This window comes from Tauraco erythrolophus, chromosome 5 (assembly GCF_009769465.1).
Source record: "Tauraco erythrolophus isolate bTauEry1 chromosome 5, bTauEry1.pri, whole genome shotgun sequence".
Taxonomy (NCBI): domain Eukaryota; kingdom Metazoa; phylum Chordata; class Aves; order Musophagiformes; family Musophagidae; genus Tauraco; species Tauraco erythrolophus.
The window spans coordinates 72,878,753-72,904,556 of NC_141469.1; the positions used below are offsets into that span (position 1 = coordinate 72,878,753).

At 38.3% G+C, this 25,804-nt stretch overlaps 1 protein-coding gene across 1 annotated transcript in view; it reads right to left on the bottom strand.

The window, feature by feature from the left end:
• SNCA (synuclein alpha) overlaps window positions 1-25,804 on the bottom strand; it is a 64,271-nt gene that overhangs the window by 26,873 nt on the left and 11,594 nt on the right. Inside the window, exon 3 of the mRNA XM_009979349.2 lies at window positions 21,816-21,961. Within this exon, the coding sequence (XP_009977651.2) occupies window positions 21,816-21,961 (146 nt within the window). The remainder of the gene's footprint in view (window positions 1-21,815; window positions 21,962-25,804) is intronic.

Sequence of the window (25,804 nt, forward strand, 5' to 3'; positions counted from 1 at the left end):
ATTAAAAAATTCATTAAAATGTATTTGAAGAAAAACAAAGCCTTGTGAATTAAAACCAAGAGGTTGAAAAGAAAGAATACTGATAAATGACAGGTGTTTCAGTTTGAAGGAGGATGCCTCATTGGTTACTAAAGGGATGTGTTGTTTTTTTTAAAACACCTTCCTTAAAGATCTGTGACAGAAAAGACAGTGTACTAGTTACAAATTTAGAAGTGGTAATGAAGTGGAAGAATTTCTGAATACTGGCAGCAGAACAGGAACACCAAAAAAAAATCTAGAAACTGAATCTCAAGCACAAAACCTGCAGAATTTATCCCAGAAGCCATATCTGCATTTGTTCACAAGCCTAAAGGTTTACTTTAAAAAACCCCAACTATTTCCAGCAAGAAATCTTGAAAACATGAGCCAAGTGTAACTGTTACATACATGTATGCTCAAAACTGCAGAAAGACCCAAATGACAGCTCAGAGATGTCATTCCCTTCTGGCTGTTAAGTCTGAAACCTAGTGGCAACAGTTTAAAGGTCAGCACAACTAATTATTTCAGTGAGTCTCACTACAAAAGAAGCATCCACCTAATGCCCATATATATCCACAATGGCATATTCCCTTTCTCACCAAAATTATGAACATCAGCTGTGATGATGCTCTCCACAGAAATGCAGTGCTTAGTCTTAATTTTTTTTTTTAAATAAGTAGATATCCAAATTATTCCACCAGAGCATTCCTGAGACAGTCCAAGACAAATTGCACGCAACTGCTACTAAGTGGTACTTCTGCTTATGGATTTTTAAATTTTTTTTTTTTACATTGAAGTATAAAATAACTTAAGGCTTATCATGTAGAAATAGCCAATATGACTTTCTATCTCAAGGGTGCATAGGAAAGAGTAGTTTGGAGACAGTGTCTTTACAACACCTATTTTTAAAGGTATCCAAGAGAAGCTGCAGTAACACTAATTCATCACAAAATATTCCAGAACACTCATAGAAACAGAATTCTTATAACCATTTCAATTGCTTTCACCATTCCTTTTATTTACATTCTATTATCATACATATGAAAAGCTACTGCAAATATACGTGCGGAAATGTATTTGCCGGAGTATTTGCACAGTCCCTCCAGAAAGGCTTTGTGAGCTTATAAGACTTTCTATCCTAAAGCAGGAACATTACACGTAATCAGTGACCAAATGCAGAGTACAAATAACAAATTGCAAATAACAGACAGAGCAATCAATAAGCTGGAACAGCCAAATAATTTTGAATAATGGGCAAATTCATGGAAATTGAAATCTGTTCACACATCATTTGTGGACACAACAGCTGAAATTTCTTTTCTGCATAACAAAGTCTCAAAATAAGCATGAGAAAACACACTATAGGAAAAAGATGGCTACTAGGACCAAGATGGACGGATTATAATTTTTCTTCCCATTTCTTACAGTCATTCAGCCTATGACAACAAAAACACAGCTCTACTGAATGAGTAAGTTAGATAAAAAAGTAGGATTTCCCCTTCTCTCCCATTTTATTACAATATGAATATCTTTCAGGAAGTGCAAATAAAAACAGAAACCCAGTTAACATCAAAAAATATCACTACCAAGAGCAACTGAAAGAGCTCAGATCTGATATTTTTTTGATCATCAACTTGACCTTTACCTGCTAAACAGCACAGAGATGATAAGGAATAATAGGTCAGCTGAATTCACAGATGAAAACTAAAAGGCATCAAATAAAATCACCAGTGCCATGAACAAAACCTTACCACAGGACATTGTGGCTGCAGAGAGTTACATGCATTCAGATACCTGCTGGACAAATTGAGGGGTATCACAGAGAAACATGGCACCTTTCATAGAGTCTACTGGCACCTCTGCATTAGGAAGTCCATCAATTGCAAATCCCTGCTGGCAAGTGGAGAATATCGTGGAGGCAGACTGTGCCACGCATGGCCCACATCTTCGAGATGAGATTCCCATGTCACACCAACATTTATAGCTCTTCTTAGGTTCTTATAGATAATGCATTTAAAAGCAAAGGGACTAAAACAACTAATGCTAATTTCCAAGGTGGAGGAGGATGGATAGTTGTTGTAGCAACTACTCACGCCCCTAAGAAATCCATGTGACTCCTTAAAGATGGAAAAGTTCTCTCAGTCAGTAAGCACAAGGAAGGGAAAAAAGGAAGTGGCCAGGGACAGCTCCCGTATACAGAGTAATGTGTTCAAAATATCTTACACATGTGGAAGGGAGAGAACAAGAACTCAGAATGTGTCAAAGGCCATTTCTGTCCTTTGTGGATAGGAAAAGAGATATGATGATCAACACCCTTACGGCTTCTACAAATACCTCCACCATATGACTAACTTCAGTATGTTGGAGGGAAGTTCTTGAGAAGGTAAGGACTGCTTTGGCTGTTATTGTTCCTGATGCCTATCATATCTCCTTGAGGGTGAACATCCCTATAAATATTCATAGTATTCATTCACTTGAGAGTGAATAATCCTGTAGATAAATGTCCTTAAGGACTTCTCTAATTTTTTTACTGGAAGATCAATGTCTACTCAAGTTAACTGCAACTGAAAGCACAAAAAGTGCTACTATTAAGTGAGAAAAATACCCTTACTGGGGGTAGAGAAGTTACAGTATGCTTATCCCTCTTTTTTCTTGTTTTTGTTTCAAAATTCTCCCCTTTTCCCTCTGAGGAGGAAACTATTTCTGTCAACATTAATACTGAATGCTCACTGCTGTCATTCCCAGGAATTAACTTGGGTGTTTATAATCAGGAGTTAAATCACTTGCTCTTCTATAGCAACAGGATGGTGTTGCCTGCTGAGCATGAAACATGTCTCATGTTATAAAACATCATTTTAGACAGAGGGATTTTTCAGCCCACTATCACATCCCAACTGAACATATCTTCACTCTGATCTGGTTCATCTCAGAAAAAAAAAAAAAATTCAAATAAAATTACCAATGGCAACTACACAAAATAGTTTCCAGACACACGAACTACAGCTGATATTATTATATAACCATTTTTAGACATTTTGGATCTGAGAAACAAATTAGGCTACGGCAATACACATTAACTGAGGTTACAGCCATTTGAGTCTGGTTTGACTCAAGCATTTTCTTTTAATGCAGCAGACAGTGCAGAAGACCAAAATCCATTTTTTTCCTTCCAAAATCCACAAAAATATTACAACCATAAGAAACTACAAAGATTTCAGTGATGGTTATAATTTCAAGAAGCATGATGAACAATTTAAATCTACATTGCAAATCTGGCCCAACGCTGAACACTCTGAAGCGGCAATACCAAAAGACGCAGCTCTGAGTCTGAACAACTCAACTCGATGTCACGTTTGAATTTCATGCTGGTCCATGAGACTCCCCCTTGCCTTTGTATTAGAAGCTTTTAAATACAAATGTTGCTCAAAGATGTTGCTACCAAGCTTTGTTTTCCTGTAGCTGTAAGAAACTTAATCTTTAAAAAGCTGAAGACAAACAATCATCAAACAAATAAAATTTTAATTAGTTTAAATTTAAGAGGACAAGCGATTCATCAGGGTTGGGCTGTGCCTGACTAGACAGATGGCATCAAGATTTCCTGCAGCATTCAGAAACTGTTGACAGCAGGGTTTTTAAAATGCTTTAGGAGTGCTGAAAAATTTTAACCAATGTAAACAGTTGCTGGTAAAGCCCCAGGAGATGCTCCAGTAAGCCACCTAAACACTACCTGTAGGTACCTAAATTGATACTGAGGCAGCGAATCTACTTACACACGTCTACCTTTGCTGGACAATTGGCCAGTTCAGGTTCTCACCTCTGACATCAACATTACTAATTGAGCTAATTAATGTAGCTTATATTCTTCTGCCTCCCAAACAGCAAGAGAAATCCAAGCTTCCTGCCTCACATTTCCAACAGACTAGAAGCATCTGTTCTGAAGATGAAAAGTGACATTTGGCTTTTAAGTTCTTTGAAATAATCTGCATGCTTTTCAGAGTGTAAAAACTAATGATTTCTGTCAGTTTAAAAAGTTTGAGGTTCCTATGCTAGTGAGCTACATGTCTGTTGCATTTTTTTCTTGGGTAAAATACAAAAAATTCCCAAAGCAAAAAAGCACTACACCTACAAAGCCTGGAGAACTGTATTCCTCCATCCATTCAAACTACACTCTTCAGTATACAGGGTAACTTCAGGCAACAGCACAGGACTCTTCACCCAGAGATTAGTAAAACCATGTCATGTTCTACTTACAAGCTTTTATTTCAGTTCATACTGGGTTTGAGGAAAGCACTGTGGGTGCTTAGAAGATAATTCTTTGGGGAATGTGGTTTTGGTTGGTCTAGTCCAGGATTAGAGGTACAGAAAGAGAAGTATCAACACCGATCAGTTTCAGGCCAACACTGGCCTGTGTGCACCCCTCTGCCCCCAAGTGTGACCCATGAAGGCACAAGGCATTCTCCTTCTCAGTCATGGGAGAGGTAAAGTGATTCGCTCTCCCCAAGGATTCATCTGGAAGCTAATGCAATCAACGCTGAGAGACTGAATAGGACTCCTGGAGCTCTCTATCTTCTAAAATGGAGTAGGACCATGCAAATCCAGTTGTTTCGGCAGACATCTATCATGTCTGAATTGAGCTAAACAAACCACATATGATCTCAATGTTGCCAGTTCAGGCTGTCTGAATATGTACTTTTTAACTGCATCTTTAAATGCTAACTGGCACTGAATATTTGATTCAGTTTTCCATCTCTCTTCTCAAACAGAAATAGACATTTATATGTGGTACTTGAGCCAATCCTGTCTAAATTATGTGACACAGAATACAGACATTGTCAAGAAAAGCATGCATAGAATGGTACAGCTATCGTATTTCATGTTACTGCATATGTGTTCTGGTAGGAAACACTTCAAATACCACCCAAGTACTAAGATAATAATTAAATCACAAAGATGAAAGAGTTAGTATGCACTAGAAGGTACAGCAAAAATAAGCAAGGCAAAATTCTTCCTCTGAAATTTAAAGGGTAACTACTTTGGTGCAAAATTTCACAGAAACCTCACCGAAATTTTAATAGATGTAGGTCTATTCTTCTGAAATGTCTCCCTGTTGTAAACATGTTTTCATCCGTGATCACTACCATTAACACAACTGAAGACTTCTCAAAGAATCCAAACTCCATAGGAGACAAAAACTTCTCTCTCTTCCCTTTCTGCCTAAACTCCTTTCCTTCTAGTAATGGACAGGAAGGGCAAAGATTAGAATATACTGTGTTCTACCATTCTGTTCTCATAAAATAACTGCTTGAGAACCCAAACATCACCAGCTTTGCAATTGCTCTATCTGGTATCAGATCAAAAACTCCCATTGCATTGCAAAAATAGTCTCCTCCTCTAGCAATCTGAAGAAGGCTCTAATATATTATTGTATTCCAGAGAATATGGCAATGAAGACCCAAATTGCTTCGGTTGGGAAAGGCAGAAGAAGGAGAGGAAAGCAGAAGAAAAGACAAGATAGTTCTAAATTATTGTTACTTTCTACAGCCTTAAAAAGTCAGTGTACAGAGTAGGAAATATGCTGGTCTTTCATAAAAGAAAATAAGTTAAAGACAGTATATGCCTCCACTGGCCATGGCACAGACAATAGACTAAATACGTAATCATACAATAGTACTCTGGGAAAGCAAAACACATGGCAGTCTGGATAATCTGCTCAATAGCACAACTCACATCTGTGCTATTTTTTTTACTGTGAGCTACTTCTGTGCAATAATTGATTTAATATTATTTTGTATATTTACAGCTGAATAATCAAACAGTTCCGCTCTGACAAGAAAATCCTGCTCCCTGGCTTTTGCACTTCATCATTTTACTAATATCACAATTATATTAGTACTGATGATCAAGAAGTGGAATAGAGTATTCAGTAAGAAATCTGGCCATGCACCAAATCATCTCAGATTCTCAGATGTTCAGTCTCTGCACAGTCTCAAAACCCAAAACTGTTTATATGACATACTTTAGTACTCAAAGACCAGAACAATCTTGGCTAGAAAATAGAGTAGAAAGCAAACACCAAGTAAACGCGGCACAAGTTCTTCTGTTGAGTAGGTTTTACTGACATCATCCCTTCCTGTCTTGCCCCATCCTTCCTTGCTCTACTAACCCTCAGAGAGTCAGTCTGTGCTAAGGTGGCCGAGAAAATTAGGAAATAAAAACTTACTGTCCAAGGAATTAAGAAAACTCAATTGCCACCTTTGCCCAGCTGCCACCATACCAGCCTTACCCACTTGTCCCTAATAAATTCTAGTTTCTTTAAAATCTTGTTAATCTTCAAGACATACCAGGTTGATCAAAGAAACAATGGTACAAGCTGGAATTAACAGTCAAACAGGCTCAAAACAGCCCTTCTTCATGCAGCCAAAGACACACATCAAATGGGATTGAGGGACGAATCTAATAGACCTCGGCACCATTCTTGCAAGGTAAGAATATGATGTCATTTGCTGCTCTGTGCTATTTGGATGTTATCCACCTATTGCTTGATGTCTCTGGAATGGAGCATCTGCCCAGATGACTAATGCTGACTCCCACAGTAAAGTAGGGAAGATGACACTCAAGATGCTATGCAAGAACAATGCAAAAGAACAACAAAATATTTTCATGTTGTGTTTTAAAGCCAGAAAAATTACACATCCCATTTATCCCTGTCCTCTAGAGACTCCTTTCTAATCATTATTCAATAATGCCTGGTGGCAAAATTCTCTTCTTTGTTTGTCAAGGACAGTTACTATAATTTCTCATATACCACTTTACCAGATGATGGTTGAGATTATTAATAAAAATTTGAACACTATAGCATGCATTGCTCCAACAGTAAAAGCTAAGCAAGAATGAGTCACAACTGTTCTGAACACAGAGTCCAAAAAAACCCAGCAAAAACTCTGTATGGAAATATCCTAAGGATTGACTTTGCTTAAAGAAACTATGCCTCTGTAGCAAATCTACTTAGAGACAGGACTGAAAGTATACTATTAATCTGAACAACTGCAAACCAATATACTGTCATTGCTAAATACTGTAGTTACACTTCATCAGTTATGCATATAGGCACATCTGTGTACGTAGCTTAGATTATTTTACATTCTCACTATGCCCATTCACTTCTGCTTGGTTTTCCTGCAACCATCTGTGGAAGGCCGAAACTCTTCCTTGGGCAGCCCCAGTGACCACAGTTCAGTGTACCTGCTCACCAAAGCACTACTGAGTAGCTGAAGAATAGAAGAGTCTTTCCCTTGATGTACTGCTAGTTTTAAAGCTAATGCCTGAAAGCAATCAAGCCTGTCTAGCACTCCTGGACAAAGATGACCATGAGTAGCATGCACTCAAGCACGAGCATGTTTTTTCAGTGAACGCTTCTTTCACATGCACAACCCCCTGGCAAATGTGAGTCCCAAGTCTTCCCCAGTGCTAGTCCACAGACCGTACAAATGTTGGACTCTGGTCTCCCGCTCTTTGATTTGGGGACTGAAGCAGGCTGTGCTTCTTGAGATCCACAGCTCAATTCATCAGCCAAAAGAGGAGCTTCTTGGTAAGGCTCCCTCACTCCTAAGCTTGAGTAGCTTGGATCCTACTAGCAGACATTCTGAACTTGTCAGTTACTCCGAAACAAGCGAGGAAACTTCATGCATTGCCTCATTGTGAGGAAGAGAGCTCCTCTGATGCCAAGATAAATGGAATTTCTGCACTTCTTTGCCTCCAGCCTCTCAAACGGTGGCACATGCAGATTGACATTTTGTCAAAGCGCAGCGTGTTCTTCTAACAAAGAGAGTCAGTCATCAACAGAGATGCGGGGGTTGTGAAAGACAGGCTACAATGTCTGGGGATGAGCCAGCCAAATTCCTTCCTCCCTTCCAGAAAAGATTTAAAAAATCCCAAAAAACAAAATCACAAAACAATCCAATGCATCTCGGATAACACAAAGTCTGAAAGTACATGACAGTCTTACAATAAGGGACATAACAGATGAGACACTGTAACACAAAAGTTCTTCATTAATATACTACATACAGTAGCTTGAAACACAGACAGGATTTTAACAGCCACGCTGAAGTGATTTTTGCAAGCAAAGGGACAGTTCATGTCAAAACAAAAGTTACAAATTATTTCAAAAACATATATTTATTCTTCCGTCTAAAAAACCTTTAGTAAATGCTGCAACAGGTGTGTTTTTCTCTCTGAATGCCAGATATGCTCAGTTAAATGTAAAGAAAAGCCCAAAAGTCAACCTGAAGTCTTACTTCCCTTGGACCAAAATGTCTCTATCCAAACATCTTTAGTTTTTCCTGCATAGCCATGCTGCATAAAAATCATGTACCTCTTTATATCTGGACAAGCAAGATGTCTTAGATAGATTTAAATAATAAACCCAAGTATTAGGGTAATAAAAAGACTAGTTTCACTCGTATGTTGATGATTTGTAAGAAAAGCAGGAAAGCATCAATCCCGTTCTGACCTCCTACCAGTCTACTTGGGAGCTCAAGGACAAGAAGTGGTTACAACCATGGTATAGAATAGCAAGCACTCCTGAAACAGTAAGAAATGGTTAAGAGAAGAACCAACACTTGGGATATTCTTTACACTTTGCTGACATTGTTGGCTTTTGCGTTGAGCGTCAGCATTGTGTCCAATAATGGACACTCAACAGCATTTTGTCAATGGACACTGCCAGGATGGGTTTAGCACCGTCTGTCCTGGTCAAAACAGTTACCTTTTTCTCAGGGCAATTTTAAACCTCAAAGTGCACAGACAAAACTTGAAGTAACTGAATGTCCTTAACAGTCTGTAGAACATGCTAACTTGGAGATGAGAGCTTAACAAACTATGCTCATTGATTTTATTTCAAGTACAACTGATGGTTCTCCCTGTTGTCTTCTCGTACCCTGCATGCCAAGATGAATTGCCAAGTTTGATTCTCCTTTAGGAGGCCAGCAAAGACTTCTGTTCAGCTGCTTCCCTTCCCATTATGTACCACACAAAATCTAGAGGCATAAAACTGAGCTAAGGAACAAAGAAGCCAGGAAAAGATGAACAAACAAATCCACTACCTTCGTCTTAATTTTCATCAAGACATTTATACCACTCCAAATAGATTGCAGAGCAAGGTCTAAGCTTTGCTTTTTAAACCAGTTTCATTAGTTCTCCCAGTCTCCCCCGTTTCTCAGTTTGGGCAACAGCAGGCATTTACAGCAGTCCAACCACTTGCATTATAAATCACGCTTCTGAAATGAACCTCAGGAAAAAAAATCTGCAGAGAGAACTAAGACTTCAGAACCCCATCTCATAGATGCATAGATGATGTGTAGGAGGTGGAAAGAAGCACTGCTAAATCTGTTACCTTTCCTGTGAATGATGAGCACACCACCCCTTCCAAAAATAAGACTATGAAGGAAGCATTATGCTGATGATCGTGAAAAGCAAGTTCACTACTCTGGTTTAGACAGCAGGTCAGATGTACGCTACCACATGCCCTCCTTCAAAGCTACTAGAACAGCTACTACTTTACTTTTCTAAAAAAAGTAAACACATGAAATTTACTGGAAATAATGATGTTTGAAAAAACTAATCCTCATTTCGAAAAGCTGTTTTATAAATTCCAAGCTAACAAAAGGAAACAACTGACACAAAGCTCCTAGTAGAAGTTTCCATCTTCCATCTGTTGATCTGACAGCCCTGTGCTACACTATCACAGCAGCCATCACTAATCCCTCCCGCCCTCGCCCTTCCAATTTCTGCTATGCAAGTATGTGTTCACAACAGGGCAGTACGTACCCTCTCTCCATGCTGAGGACAAGGAAGAGCATTTAGATGCTAAATGCATTGGTCCAGCACCAAACAGAAATTTGTCTGAAGTGCATTTGCTAAGGTGGGGATGAGGAGAAGGGGGATATCTTTCTTTCATCTGAGGATCAGTGCGAAACACATTCATATTTACATCACCTTTCCAGTGACTTTTCTCTTGACCTGTTAGAATGATTTTCTCCAGAGAGGGAAATTAATTCAGCCTCCAGCTCCATTTGATCTCTGATCTTTCTCTACAAGATCATTTCCATACAGTGGGTCTATCTGAACTCTGTCAGTTATATCTTGAGGGATTTGTAAGATGAAATACCGCATGCACAAAATTAAAAGTGACCCAAACATTAAAACTGATGCTACTAGGAATCTGAAAAGAAGCATTTGTTCAGATTAACTACACAAAGCATTAGCTATGTCAGACAGGGGTTAAACAAGCATCTTAGAGCGCAATTCTCACATGGCTAAGGTATGTCGTGTGTTAAGTAATGAGCTGAAGTGTTTGATGCCACAGCGTAATGTTATTATTTTTAATTGCCATAAGTATATTCATTATGAAAAAGCTGAAGAGTTTCATGTGCACATTATCCTTTATAAACTGCATTAGGGATATAAATTCTATCAAACTGGAATTTTGAACAGTTCCAGTGACTGCATACATGCTTAGAATTAAACCACACGTTTTAACACTTTTGAAGTTTTAACTGACTATAAATTATTAACTTAATTAATTATAAATACTTCACATTAGAAGCAATCAGAAGGCAGCAGCCAGTTCTCAATACTACGGCAGCTAACAGGTTTTACAGCTTCCAGTCTCCTTCTTAAAAGCTCACAAAAAATTAAGAAAAGCTCCAAGGTCTTAAATGTGTTCTCTACTCTAGTTCAGCTGCCCTTGTAATTTCCTTCCCCAATCGTATTTTGCATTTCTAGCTGTAAAAATAGCTTTCTTTAGATGTGATAGTTTGTTTCAGCCACTAGCATTTACCCTTCTTCAGCTTGAATGGACACTCCCTGCTAGAAATACTGTCTCTACAGATAAGAACAGATTTCTCTCTAATGACACTCACCCTGACACTATAATTGACTTTTTCACACCACTCCAGGGCTGTGTACATCCATTTAGACCAGAGTGCATCCTTTGGGCCCTAAACCCATCACAGGGAATTAGTAAGAAAGATTTCTGTATCTTCTTTCTATATAATAGAACATGAAGAAAGGATTACACTTCATAACGAAAAGGTGTAGCAAAGGCCGGTCAAAAAAAGCCTAGAGCCTTTGCTTTGTCCCACAGCCCCAGAGAAGAAATGAGTGGCTGACATAATACTGGCCAGCTATCAGCTGCTCTAGGTTATGCCTCTTCCACACAAGATGGAGCAGGAGGTGGGACAGGGGGATTAAGCAGCCTCAAAGGCACAAATCTGTCTCATCAGATTGGCTCTGTCTCATCATTTTGACTTTTCTGACCCAAGCTTGGCAAACCTTGTGGGCACGTGCTAACAAAGCACAAGCAAACAGCTCTGTAAGCTGACACTAAAAGCTTGGAGGGCAATCAATAAGTCCAATATATTTCAACATTGGGCCCTCCGCCTGCTTCACTCTTGCAAAAATCAGGTGTTTTTAGAGGACAACTTTAACAGTTTATATCTCCAGTTTCCTCACAGGGAATATCTTGCATTAGATAAGCCACTGACAGAAAAGGGTTTGCAATCTAAATCTTCAGATGCATTTCTGAGACAATCAATGTAGCTTTCTCCAGTAACAAATTCCAGTCTCCAGATACATTGCAGAAGCTTTTGAAACACAGTCTTTGAGACAAGTACTTAAAAACTCAAAAATTATTACCAATAATCTTTACATAGGCCACTTACCTTTCTTTAAGGGACATGTTTATCACAGCTGAAAGCAGGTGAGAGCCAGTTTAATGATAGCTTACTGTAGAGAAGATGGCTCATCTCTTCTCTTTAGTTATGTGCTAGCAGCTTTTAAGAACTCCCAGAAATCCACAGGCTATGCACAAGCTTTTATCTATTAACCCATAGATTCTTTAGGAAGTTCTATCGGTGGTCAAAATAGCCATCAAAATGGTGTATATCATATGCCATCAGTGATAACTTGCTGGTTATCACTAGTCCTCACACAAACTTCCTTTCTACTAATAGTAGTAACAGCACTGCCAGTAATGAGGTAATCCTAATGAAAGTATTCTGCCTTCTTTCTTCCTCCCTCTCCTCAACCTACAGGAGGGGTTTATTTGTTTTCGGTTTGGTGCTTTTTTTTTTTTTAGGAGAAGACAATGGACTGATACTCTGAAAATACAGATTAATTTATTTCTCCACAGAGAGCTATTTCCTCCACACTTCAGTCCTGAATCATTTTGAAGTTTATACAACCCTCATCACCACAGCAGTCCAGGACCTCGGTTTGCCACTTGTACCTATTAAGCATCCCACTGCTATGCTTTGCTGAATAGAGACCGGCAGACATAAACACACATTGCAGTGCTTTGCCAGAGCATCACTTCAGCATCATAAACTTTCACTGCTAGCTAAAAAAACCTGCCAGCTGCAATGTTTGGCTTTTACAATATCAGCAAATGGCTGATATCACTCACAAATCCTCTGAAGCTATCATAACAAATCCTCCAAAGATAATGACTTCCAGATATGCATTGAATTAATCACATTTAAGCTCCTTACCTTCCAAGGCTTACACACTTCATCTTGGCTAGCAGAGGAAAGGAACACTGAAACACGGCAGAAGGTGCTAAGGAGATCATTATTGTAACCCAGTAATGTTTGCAAGCTTATAAAACCCATATCTTAAGTTGCACAAAAAATGCCACTCTTAAGTCTGCCTAACTGTCACGGGTTCCATAAAACTATTTCCCATCTGAAACAGCCAAATCTTTCATGCAACAGTGGGCAAGAACAGGAATAGTTGGCATGAATATGAATCATCCCCAAACGGACTTAAACATACTCCTCTCTGCAAGCTGCACCTTCCTGAATATTTAACATGGGACTGGCAACTATTTAGAGTAGGAAAAAAACCCCAAACATTTCTGTGAGTACTGCATGAAATCCCACAGATGGATGCAAAGGAAAGACTGGGACACTGTGAAACGGAACCAGTCTCACATTAGACTGGGAATGCATAATGCAATGGCCATACACACACAGGAGGGACAAACACAGCAGCCTGGAATGTGCTATGGGGCATATTAGGTTAGTTAGAAAGGAAACTGGAGATGAAGGATACAGGAGGTAGAAGGAACACAAGACAGAGGAAAAAGAGCATAGAATGCAAACAAGCAAACCCTTATAATAAATGCAAAATCAGTTTCCTGTTAAAAGAGTGGGGAGCATCTTTTGCTTCTCCCTCACAAGTCAAGGAAAAATAAAAATAAAAATTGTGTTCTGCTATTTGTAGCTACTACAAATATTATCTCATTATCATGACATATGAACAATTCCCAGTGGAGAATGTGTTCACTCTTCTATCAGCTAGCAAACAATTCTTGTTCTTGGAGACCAAGGGAGATAGGCACATTCAGTTTAAGGATGGGGACATTTTATTTCTCCAGGGACAAAGTTAAATCTGTGATTGAACAATTGCTAGAAAACAAAGAGCAATATGATGCCACCCAAACAAAGGCTCTTCAACGGCTAATTCAGAATACATTACGGTCAGGAGTAATGAAGGCAGGAGGTAGACTCAGAACATCAGTCTGCACTAAAATGCCATCTCACAGCATGAAAGCCATTAGGAAACCAGGAAAACTCACAAGACCTTTATATTGAACTCATATTTATTCCTGAATTAATGAAGAGCAATAACCTCCAGGATATTTAAATAATACCACACAAGTTTTTTTCCCCTTGTGATTCACCTCAAGTTCTGCTTGAGTCACAGACGTCAATGCATGGAAATATTTTGACACAGAGAACATGGTCTTCCTTTAAATACTGTTATTTTGCCCTCAGAAAAAATACGGATAACATGGCCCACAGCAGGAAAGGCATTTTCTCTGCTAAGCAGGGAGGCCCAGCACAGGTTACTATTCAAAATCCTCCCAGCACTTCAACACTTTTCAACAAAGACAGAAAATCTAGCACTTCTACCTGGACTCATCCATCTTTTACCACCTGTTTTTTTTCCCTGAGTATTGTTATTTTCCATGCATATTTAACTCTATCGTGCCCAGTCTAACTTTAAATATTTCTAATAGTAGTGTTCAGAGTGAAATAAAATAAAGCTACTCATGTCCAGAAGTGCTACCAGAACACACACATACCTGCTGAGAAGGAAGTGACAGCTAAGATCTTATCTAATAGCAAAAGAAAGGTAAAAGAAAAACACGGGATTTCCTTGCTGGCTTGGTAACTTTTGTGGCCTTCCTATTTATTAACCTGTTTTCAGTGGACATCATTAGCATGTTTCACTAAATAAAATTGCTTGTAAACATCAGAGTTTTCTTCAAGCACTCTGTACTGTTCTTTGCACTGTCATTGTGCAGTATCGATACATACTAAGCTACATACGTGGGGCTTGCCCATGTGGAAACACTGCAGGAAAACAACTGTATTAATGAAATTGCATTAAATGGCCTTAATTGTAATTGCTGGATTTATTTTGAAAACAAATTACAAATCATTGAATCAAAGCCACTTGCATTTCAATACAGAGCATTCATAGAAGATTGTAACGCAATTTCAAAAGTCTACTGACATTTGTACTTCTGTACAACCTAGATGATTCCTGAGCTTTTCCATCCAAAAAACATGCGCACAGTCACAAGGAGGAGATTCGACTATGTACATAAAGCAAATTCAAAACCTTAATACCACCTACCTATGGGCCTCATGATTTATAAGAAAGCAGTTTCCTGTTTCAAGAGTATGGATTAGCTTCACAGAATTGATTTGTTACAGATGTTTTAATAAAATACGCCACCATTAATTCTGACATCAGCAAGAAAGGCCCTACCAAAATAAATCAGTCCAGCTACGCTAGAATGAAAAGATCTGTCAGTTCATTGGCAGTGCCACTTCCTCATGAATTCAAAGAAACAGCTGACAAATGCTTTCTCTTCAGAGGGGTGATTCAGCTCCTGAGCAATATGGATCCTCTAATGGGGAATCTCTCTCCTCATTCTTCCACTCTCAATCCATCTACATACATTAAAAAAGGAAACATTGCTAATTGCTGCTAAATATCCTTTCTATTTCACAGCAGTCACTTATACATTATGCATAGATCAAGAAATAAAACATTAAGGGAAAAAAGTAAAACCTGTCTCAAACTATGTGCTCTTCACGTGCTATGATTTAAATAGAAATTTGAAAGCAAGTATTGTCTGATTGATGTTCAGTTGTGAATACATGAGCAGGCTGCCTTCTGCATATCATCTAAAACACACAGGATTCCTTGAAGATTTACTGCCTACTAGTTATCCTACCAGAAGCCACAGTATGTAAGCTTTCCAAACCACTCCTGTAATTGCTCCTACAAACCAAGGAAGAGTATCACATGAGAACCATGGTCAGCACCATGAACCATATTCAGAACCTGAACCACCAAAAATCCCACCCCTCTGCATTGCACCACAAGGCAGAACTGGCACTGCTTGGCTCAAGTGTAGAAGGTTAGACCTCTGGCTGTTTGGCAGGCTTGCTAGGGATCTAGATTACATATATTTAATCATAAACTTACCCATTCTCTACTGTGATCTTATATTAGAGCCATAAACAGCAAGAAGTAGTTGAGGACAAGTAGATGTTGCTGCACCCCTGCAGCCTGCTTGCTCTACAGAGTCTATAGAAAAGCATCAACTCCAGAAGTTAAGGATGGAGGCTATTTCTGCATTTGCAACACCAAAATTTTATTAAAGTTTCTTTGCTTAATTCGAGACTTGAATTTTTCCTCATAATAAATTCTAGGGAGATGAATAAACCTGCTTATGCCCATAGAAGAACTACAGTTTAAGTCTCATGTAACTCACGCTTACTGTCTTGCTTTTCATTGGGGTCTATTAGCCTTTTGGGACATCAGCTGGCTAACAGCATAAAATGTAATGGAAAGGTGGAAAAACTCCTTAACTCCCTTTCTGAAGGAGTAAATTGGATATCTCTGCTCAGTAGCTTTTCCTTTGTTAAGCTTTTCAAGGTTAATCAACTCACCTACGGACTGGAAAGAAGATAGGGAACAATGAACCTTCAATGAGCCAAGCATTCTGCAGAGTATACTGAGTGTAAAGATGGTCAGAAAACTAGGAGATTATTTATATTCTGTCAAAATACATGGTTCCATCTAAAACAAAATTTTGCTATTTCTGGAAACTTATTTACAAAAAAGTGCATTTAAAATATCAGTTTTACGTTTTAAGAATTTTCCACGCGGCGTGTCATTATTATGGCACGGTAGGAAATAAAACATGCAAAATATATCTCAAAAAGATAAAAAGAGACAAAATGAGAAAACACCTGTTTAAGCTTTTTCAAGTACTAAGCAAGGCATTTATATCATATGCAGGCAGCAAGGGGGCTACAAAAACAGTGATGGGGACTTTAATGTGAGTCATTTAAACTTCAGAGACTGATACTGAAGATAACTTTAGTAAAAGCCAAATGTCAACGCTAAGTTTCTAGTTATTTTCACACAAGATTTCTATAGAAGGATTTCTAAACAGATCTCTGCATTTTTAAAGTGTAAAATGTAAAGCACAAAAAATAAAGATTTCCTATTCAGCTTTTTTTTCCTTTTTAAACTACAGGCAGCAATTATAACTTTTTTTGGGAACGCTCGGGAATCTTAGTCTGCAAAAAGACAGAATAGAAATCTTTGAAAGATGAGGTATCGCTTGCATTTCAAATGGGAATTTAATAAAGTAGAAAAGAAACCCCCATTCTGCCACTGAAAAAAAGACAACTCTTCAAAGGCACTTACAGGATTTGCATCCCTTTTTCCAGTAAGATTGCCCAAATAAACAAATAATAGCTGGCTGGAGTACACTGATGCTTGGCATCTTAATCAAAACTACATTTCTCTCATTTTAATCAAAATTAAAAGGTGTTTCATCACGTCTTTATTCTCAGCAGTGCACAATGTCTCATGGAGCTTCCCTGTAATAAGGTGAAAAGGCTCCTCCATACTGGTATATTTGATTATGGTGATTCCCCAAAGTGGATTCACCCTGGCTCTAAGCAACGTATAATGAATGGCCAATGGAAAAATTTGGTTGTTCACAAGACTAGATATTCTGATCAAGAAAAGTAGTAAGACAAGAAATATGCTACACCTGTGGGGTCCGCTGCACTGAATATTTATGCTAACAAAGTGTTTGGCTTCTAAGGAGTCTCAAGAAATACAGGCTGGGATGGAGGGAAGAAAATATAATAGAGTTACCATTGCTTTCATTCTTTTTTTTTTTTATATTAAATTAAATTAGCAAGGGCTTTTAGTTAAATAATATTTTCTATGAAAAAACAAAAGCCTAATGCCTAAATTGACAGTCTTCCCACTTACAGTCTTATTTTTCCCTGAAAGCTTGGTAATTAAACCAATGAGTTATATTACCTGCTCTGTAAGGGTATTATCTATATGTTATCTGCTACTGTAATTTTATGTTTGTGTTTACAGTTCTATTTATTGTAAATGTGTTAAATTAAGAGATGCTCGAGAAAAAAAAAGTATTTAGCACATACAGATACCGAATATGATCCATTTAGACCTTAAACACGGTAAGGACAAAGCCTGCTACTGTATTTACTTTAGTGAGATCTCCAGCACAGAAAATCTGTCTAACTACATCTTTGCATGGTATTCGAAGTACCTTGATGTTTCAGCTTGACTGGGGATTTTGGTGCTAGAAGAGTATAAATAAAATTATTCACCATAAAAATCATAAAACTTACCAACACATTTATTCTTGAGATGCTAGAGAACCAAATGACCTGAATTCAGTGATGTTAAGAACTTCCAACTAGTTAATTACCTATCTGAAAATACTAAACTCTATAATCCATACTTTGTTCTCAGGCAATATTATACACTAGATATTCCCTAGCTAGTACCTCTCCATACTATCTGGATCTGCATGCTCATGCTAAGCCAAAAATTGAACATTCGAAGGATTTCACAGCTTGCTTAACTTAGAAAAAAAACATGTTCATTTCTACAGTAAATGTAATTATCATTAATCTTGCCTTTTTTTTTTTACTCTATTTAGAAGCACACTCAAACTGTACACAGAAATAAAACATGCACAGGCACAGAATAAATTTAAAACAAATGTTTTATCTATATAACCCAGTACTTCAGTTAATCGTTTTCTCTGAACAGAGAGAAGCAAGCATGGAAAAGAGAAGCAGCTTCTTTTCTGCTTCCAGGAAAAGTCCCAGCGATTACAAATAAAAGCATTATTATGGGCAGACTTTAAAAGTAGGCTCAAATTTACAACTAGTTTATGAAGAGTTACTCCATTTTTAATAGGCTCTATGCTAAATGCTAGTGTGCATTAGAAATAATTTCTGAGTAGATGCACACTAGCAGTGCATGAAAGAACTTTTGGAATCCAAATAATCTTAAGGTTTTGTTATTTATTAAAACACTACTTGCAGTATTTTAACCCTTTTAAAACGAATACAAGCCTACTAGCTGCCACCACCCTTGTTGTGCTAAGCAGTGGGTTTCTGCCACAGCATAAATCCCCCAAGGCAGTCCTCAGATGGGCACTATCAAACCAGCCCTTTTGCTCACTAGTCTCCGCTGTCACTTTGTACCATCGGTTCCGTGGTGGGCCAGTGACAGTGTGGTGAGACAGCAGCCCTCCAGCCTGGCCTCGGTTGGACGGTTAAACCCCTTCTTCGTGGTCCAAGGCACGCTGGTACTAAAGGCTACACTAAGGCAACCTCGGACAAACCTCTTGAGATAGCATTTTGCCCAGAATCTGCTTAGTATTTCCTTTGCATTAATATTGTCGTATCCAGAGGTAAAGAAATGCTGATTTGAACGAGTGGAAAGTCAAAGCCAGACTTTCAGCGCAGCACAAGAATCCCAGTTACCACGCAAGACTATAGGCTTTCACACAGGTGAGCAGATCACTAGTAGCAGATCCCACACAGGCAAGCAGATCACTAGTAGCAGATCCCAGCAACAACCATTAGTTTAGATGGGCTTCCAGACACATGTTTCAAAACAGCTGATCCTATTTATCTGCCAGTCCCTGATCTCGTAATTGATGACAAATAAGCAAACTCCTCCAGTGCACCAAGGCTGAGTTTATAGCAGTTCACAGAATAATTCAGGTTGGAATGGGCCTCAGAAGGTCACTATTTGCCTCATTCAGCTGGAGGATTTGAACTCACTTATGTGAGTTCATGTGAAATGGAAGAAATCATTTGACACGAGTTTAGAAGCCTGCTAAAATAACAGATTATTGGATAATGTCTTTTAGTCTTCTGTGGAAAAACATTCTGTAATCATGCTTCTATCCACTTTTACAGATAAGCTTCATCTGCAATTCTCTGTCAAATCCCATGACTTGCTTACCCTGTGTAAGCAAGGTAGGTGTTCATCTTGCACATGGGATACACAGTCATTTGCTTTCGGACAATCCCAAATAGATGTCTATAGGAAGAATATCTGCCAAAGGCACTGCTAGCCATGCTCAAGTTCAAAGAATGAATTTGGTAGTTGTAGTCTCTTATCCTAGCTTAGGGTAGACTCAAGGTATCACAGCGTTAAGAGACATAACCTTACAGAGTGATAAAATAAACAAAGTTACATTCATATTTCGATTGTATGCCTGGTTGGTATCTTCTCTTATTTCAGAAAGTCCCACGCTGTTTCCTACAAGGGACCTGTGTCCCACTGGTATTCTGAATACCCACACCTGGTCCCCATCCAATTGTCATTTTACCTGGAAAATCCAAGCAAAAGCAACCTCGTGTACCTCTGAACTGCACAGGAATGTAGAAATACTAGGTTGTAGATATCTTTACGCGATAGAATTTCAACGTTAACATTTTTGCAATGGGTACTCATCCCTTGCAAAAACCAGTAAGAGACAGAGATGCAGAGCAGCCTGCTAGAAGCCATAGATACTCATCAGCTGGATGGCCGTACTGCATAGATAACTGAGAATCTCAGTCTAAAAATACCAGTATCAAGAATCAAATGAATGGTTTTGCATATCTAAAGAACAAAGCACCAGTTCAGAATAATGATGCTATTTATAGGGCTGTGGAATAACATGCATGTACATTATGGATGTTCTTTAATTTCACAGATGTGATTTTATTGTTACAGCCATCATGGCTCATATTTAAGTTTTACAATATATAGAACAGAATGAAATGAAAGTCAGTAGAGATTTGCTTCATACTTTATAATTACAAGGAGATATATGTATATATTAATACAAAAATATTCAGTATGGTCAATACTAAAGTTCACAATCGCACATTACAGCAATGATGATCCTTATGACACTGAGTAAAGGGTTCAAAGACCTATGAATAGAGAAGAATATTCTCAGCATAAAACTACGAAAGAGTGTAAGCAGAAACAAAGGGTACAGACTACTGTGGCCATACCATAATTTTGTATCCCCTGGTAGTTCATTAGATACTTGATTTGGTACATTTTCAACATAGCTTTTACAAAGGACCACAGCCACATCAAAAGCAACATTTTACTTATAGCTGAACAAAAGAGGACCAAAAAGTCCCCCCAGGAAAACTGCTTTGAAAGAGAACAAAGCCGCTCATGAGATGTTTTCAAGACCAAGCCACCACAGTGGAGTGAATGCCTACCACAATGTAATACCCCCTTCTCCCCCCGAACGAAAGCACCAATAGGATTTGTCAGACGTGAATACATTTCAATAACAGGTAAGGATAAAAAACGATTTTTAAGGACTCAATTTTAACAGCTCCTCTGGATGCTACCTGGAAACAAGATACACCATAGAACTTCTTCATGCTAAATCCATACGACACCCATATTTTTATGTAAATACTAACATGCTTCATAATCCTATTTTTTCCTAACACTTAAATGTTCATACAGAAAACAGTACAAAAGGACGTACTTGTCTATTCTGTGTTATTTTTGTCTCCAAACAACGCTATACACATTTTGGGAAGTATCATTGCCATCAGCTACTTGGAGTCACTTTTCACCTAGGGTAAGTGGAAGACTATGACTGCAGTGTATAAACAACAAAAGTTAGTAACTCTTGGTATTGTGCAAATACTTAATGTTCACCTTGGCGCTGAAATGAAAATATCTACAGGATGTTTTATATGACAAGCTAAAGCAAATTTAATCTGAGGAGTTGAGAGGCATTTTTGAGTTCATGTCACTATATTCATGGAAGATGAATATCCAGCTAGATCTTGATGTTAAATGCAACGTATCTAACCAGCCAGTGGACTGGTACATGATCCCTTCTGCTCTTCATCTGCAGAGGATACAAATTGTGCTGTTAAACCTGGAATTTGCTGTTTGACCTTTCAGCTCTAGTGGGTTGCCTTTCAATCCTGAGTTATTTGGAAAAATAATTTTCTTCCCCTTAAACTGTACAGCAATCCTACAGTTGCTGGCCCCCCGGCTAGAGGTTGCTGAGTTCAGAAGCACCACTAGATCACACTTCAAATCATGATTCAAATTTTCTAAGACTTTTCAGAACAGTAAAGCTAGATGCTCAATCCTACCCAAGTTCCCAAATCCTGCAGGTCACTCAAAATACAAGCTATAAACAGCAGATGTTTTCTTTGCTGTTCATTTGTTTAGCATAACACAAATCATCCTGCATTCATACCACTGACAGACACAAAGCAAAACACTCCATCTGCCCCTCAGTTCAGGGCAGATGAGGATAAGGATAAGGCCACGTATCGTTCACTTCTTCATCTGGAAAAGTCTGTAAATAAACAAACCTGTTTGGCCAGCTGATCCTTCTTCACCAAGCCAGTGGCTGCAGCAATGTTCCCTGCTCCTTCCACTGTCTTCTGGGCCACGGCCGTCACTCCTGTCACCACAGCTCCCCCAACATTAGACACTTGCTCTTTGGTCTTCTCAGCCACTGAGGAGAAGCAGAAGATGGAAAAACACATTACAGCTCTGGCAGCTGCAAGTTTTTCAGAGAATGGTATCTATCACTGACAGCCCAACATCATGAAGAGCCATAAGGCCATTACACTTTGTGCACCCCAAGTGGATCTGACGAAATGAGACTATCCATCTGGCAACACAGGAGCAGCAGAGGTAAAAGTAAGCCTTATTTGCCGCTCACATGAAAGACTTTTGACATTTTCATTCATGTCTAGCTGAATGGGAATTTCATGTCTAGTCTTCAGGGAAGAAAAGTCATTACTTAAGGGCCCTTGTTATCATGCCCAACTCACTGTGTAATGTATAATCATTGCATTCAATATATCCCAGTTTGGAAATGCATTCCAATTAGTCCACTAAACACTCACTGCATGTTACAGGGCAAGGAAGACAATATAGTTTACATTAGACTCAAAAGTCATTGATTATTCTTTTATTTATTTTTTTTTTAATATACATGATTAATAAGTAGAGCCACTGTGGCTCAGAGAACTTCTAATAGAATCTTTTATCTGGTTCTCTGAGATTTTTGCCCTACTGCTGATATGTCCATCCATAACACACTAATCTACAAAAAGACTGAATGCCAAAGATGCCAAAGCAAACTGAATTAATAGCTAACTTCAAAGCCCCAGGGAAACAACAACTCATTTAGCCTACATATACATCAGTGGTTGCCATTCTACCTTTCGGAATATTACTGGTTCTTTCTGCTCATTCATCCCCGAGGGCTCTTTCTGACAGCAGCTTGCACTATAATGAAACTGCTCTAAGAAAAGAGATGGGACGACTTCACGCCTTAAAGTTACACAGCCAGATTTCTGGAAAAAAACACATTTACTCATCTAAACAAGGGACTGGACTATTCTTCAAAAATACCCAGCATACAGCTTTGTAATTCTAACTAATCTTATACTTTCCTCCAGCCCAAATCCTATCTGATCAATGAAACGTATTCATAGCTCTGTTTGCACCTTTTATGAGCATGGGATGGATTCTGCTTGGCAGATAGGCCAGCCTTTCAGAGACTTTTTTGGGAAGCACATACAAAGAGAAGACTGTCTATGGATAAACTAAATTTCTTTAATTCCTTCCATAAAGAGTATCATCTATCTGTATCACAGGGCATACAGCATAGATTGCTATGATTGACATCAAATAACAACAATTAGGAAAAAGCTAGAAAGGTAAACAATGTGCCTAATGTGACTTTTTATTGAAAGATCCAAATAATAAATATCTGCTGACTGAAATTGGAGGCAGATCATTTAATGCTCATTCTAACTAATTTAAAGTGAAAAATGAGTAACTGACTGAGTATTATCTCTATTATGATCAAAACCACAAGCTTTTGTTGTAGAGCAGGACAACAACAGGCTATATGTTGTCTGAAACTAGAAACAGATAAACCATCTGTTCCAAAGACCTTCCAACCTATACATGCTAATAAGATACAAATTCATGAGGAATTTCGCCGTATCGCTCCAGTACTCTGTTGCCATACTTTTTCCAGAAAAAAGATCAAATGTGGGTTTTACCGAAAAGCAAGCAATGCCCTCAGGGAAGGTTTGACATTAATGCTAGCAAGTGCAGGAAGACATCTACGAAGATGCCCCATTTGATTATTACCAGCTACAGACTACGAAAGTTCTGAATCCTCCACATGAAACCTATATAGGGAGTTTTTTCACTAGTTCTTGCAAATACATATCTTAAGGTATGCGTCCTTGTAACCCACTATATCTTCCAAAGAATATTAAGATCTGATTGTAGATGGAGTCTTTCAGAAAGAAGCTTCTTAACACTTTGATATTATTTAGAACAGTAGAAGAAATCTCAAACAGTGATATTTAAAAAAAAAAAAAGTATCATCTTGCAAAAATAAGTTTTAAAGTAAGTGATATTCTCTAACAATTTTTTATTTTTTTTTTAAAAAGAGGAGAGATGTGTTCTGGGTAAGTTTCAGTATTGCTTTTTAGTTTTCCTCTGTTTCATTCCTTTTCTGGGAGAGAAGAAAAAAAGAAAACAAACCCAACAGGAGATATATAAATCAAGGTCCTTTTTATATACATTTTCTTCTGTTGTTTTTTTTGGATGGAGGTGACTCCCTTTTCCAGAACATGTTGAATGGCAGAACATATGAGAGAAACAAATTCAGCAGGCTTAATGCTGGCAAAGGATCACACGCCCAGCTGCTCTCAAGCGGACTCCTCCCTCCTGATAAAATGATAAAGCATGGTCGCACTGTCTTCATTGTCAAAAGTCATCATTAGTTTCATTTCAAGATCTTAAAATGCTGCACCTCAAAATATCAAGAAATAGAGTGAAATTGGGTGCTCTGTGGATGCTGCAATATAAACTACCCAATTCCTGATGTTATTATTAAACTCACAAATCTCAGACTACATTGTCATGGCAAGGACAACCACCAACCAAGAGCAACTATCCAGCGGCTGCTGTTCTCACTATTAGAATGTTTTGGGAAAGCTCTGTCTGAAGCCTATTTTCTCCTCCCTGAAAGACATTACCCTAGGAAAGGCTCAGTACATGCAAAGAGAATGAAGAAGCAAAGAATCAGGCCACTAACACTGTTACTGGCATAATGAGAAGATACCTGATGAAAGTGGTAACAAAAGCAGTATATGTAAGATTAAATCTGTTACAGACATATCCGAAGCAAACTGTCACAGGAGGTGCCATGAAAAATCTCTCATACATTGCTTCAGATATCAGAGCCATGAAGATAAATCCAGCAAACTATACACATAGCACAGATTTGCAAAAGCATTTATACTTGAAGGAGAAAGAGAGAGTCTTCCTTCCTGTCTCTAAGGAATGCTTCAAACTATAAAAGTTCCTGTTACCAGAGGGACTCTGTAAATAAGCTCCAGCCTGGTGACCCTTCAGCTCTGGAAGCCTAGTGACAGGAGAAGAAAAAAGGGAATGGGTTTCCAGTCTTGTACTTTATTGCTTACGCTAAGTAGTAACAGGGGAGAAGCATTAAGTGCACACAAACAAATCAGTACAGAACGCAGGGGGTTGATACCAATTAATTAAATTAATCTGAATACCAGGTTGTTTAATGATCTTAAGCCATTAAGTCTTTGTAAAGCTGATGTCTGCTTTGCATCACATTGCTGAGAAACAGAGGAAATCAGCTTCTGCAGAGCTCTGTCATGCTATGGCCTGATTACTTCGGTCCCATTTATGCAGAGATTGTCCATTCCAGTAAATGACTCTGGGATTGTGTACAATGACCATGCCAAGGCTAACTTTGAAATTGAAGTTCTAATACTGACTATAGCACTATGCAAAAACGATTAGCATTGAAGCTTTCTTTTCCCTACTTATTACAGACAAGGGGGTAACATACAACATCAATGTGAAACCTTCAGAGCACTTCAAAATGACTCAGTTACTTTCAATTTTGAACAATAAAAGTAGATGAAAACCATAGGATTTCTCTGAATTACTGAGATTACTCTTGCTGCACTAAATATACTTTTGAATATGTGTTTCAGACAATAAGGTTGCCTTAGGTACTTGAAGAATTCATTTACAAAGAAGCCATAAATACACTGGGAGTTCTTTAATTCATACAATTTACTGTAAGATATCTGATGGCATTAAAACAAACACAACTGGAATACCAATGACTAAGAATGTTAAGAAGAACAAGAATGATGAGGTAAAAGAACTAAGCAAAACACTTGACTATGGCTCCTAACTGTTGATACAGTGTCTTGACTCAGCTTCAGGAAACAAACAATGTGGTTGAAGTTATCAAGGGCTTTTTGGTCCTGACCTTTTGTAC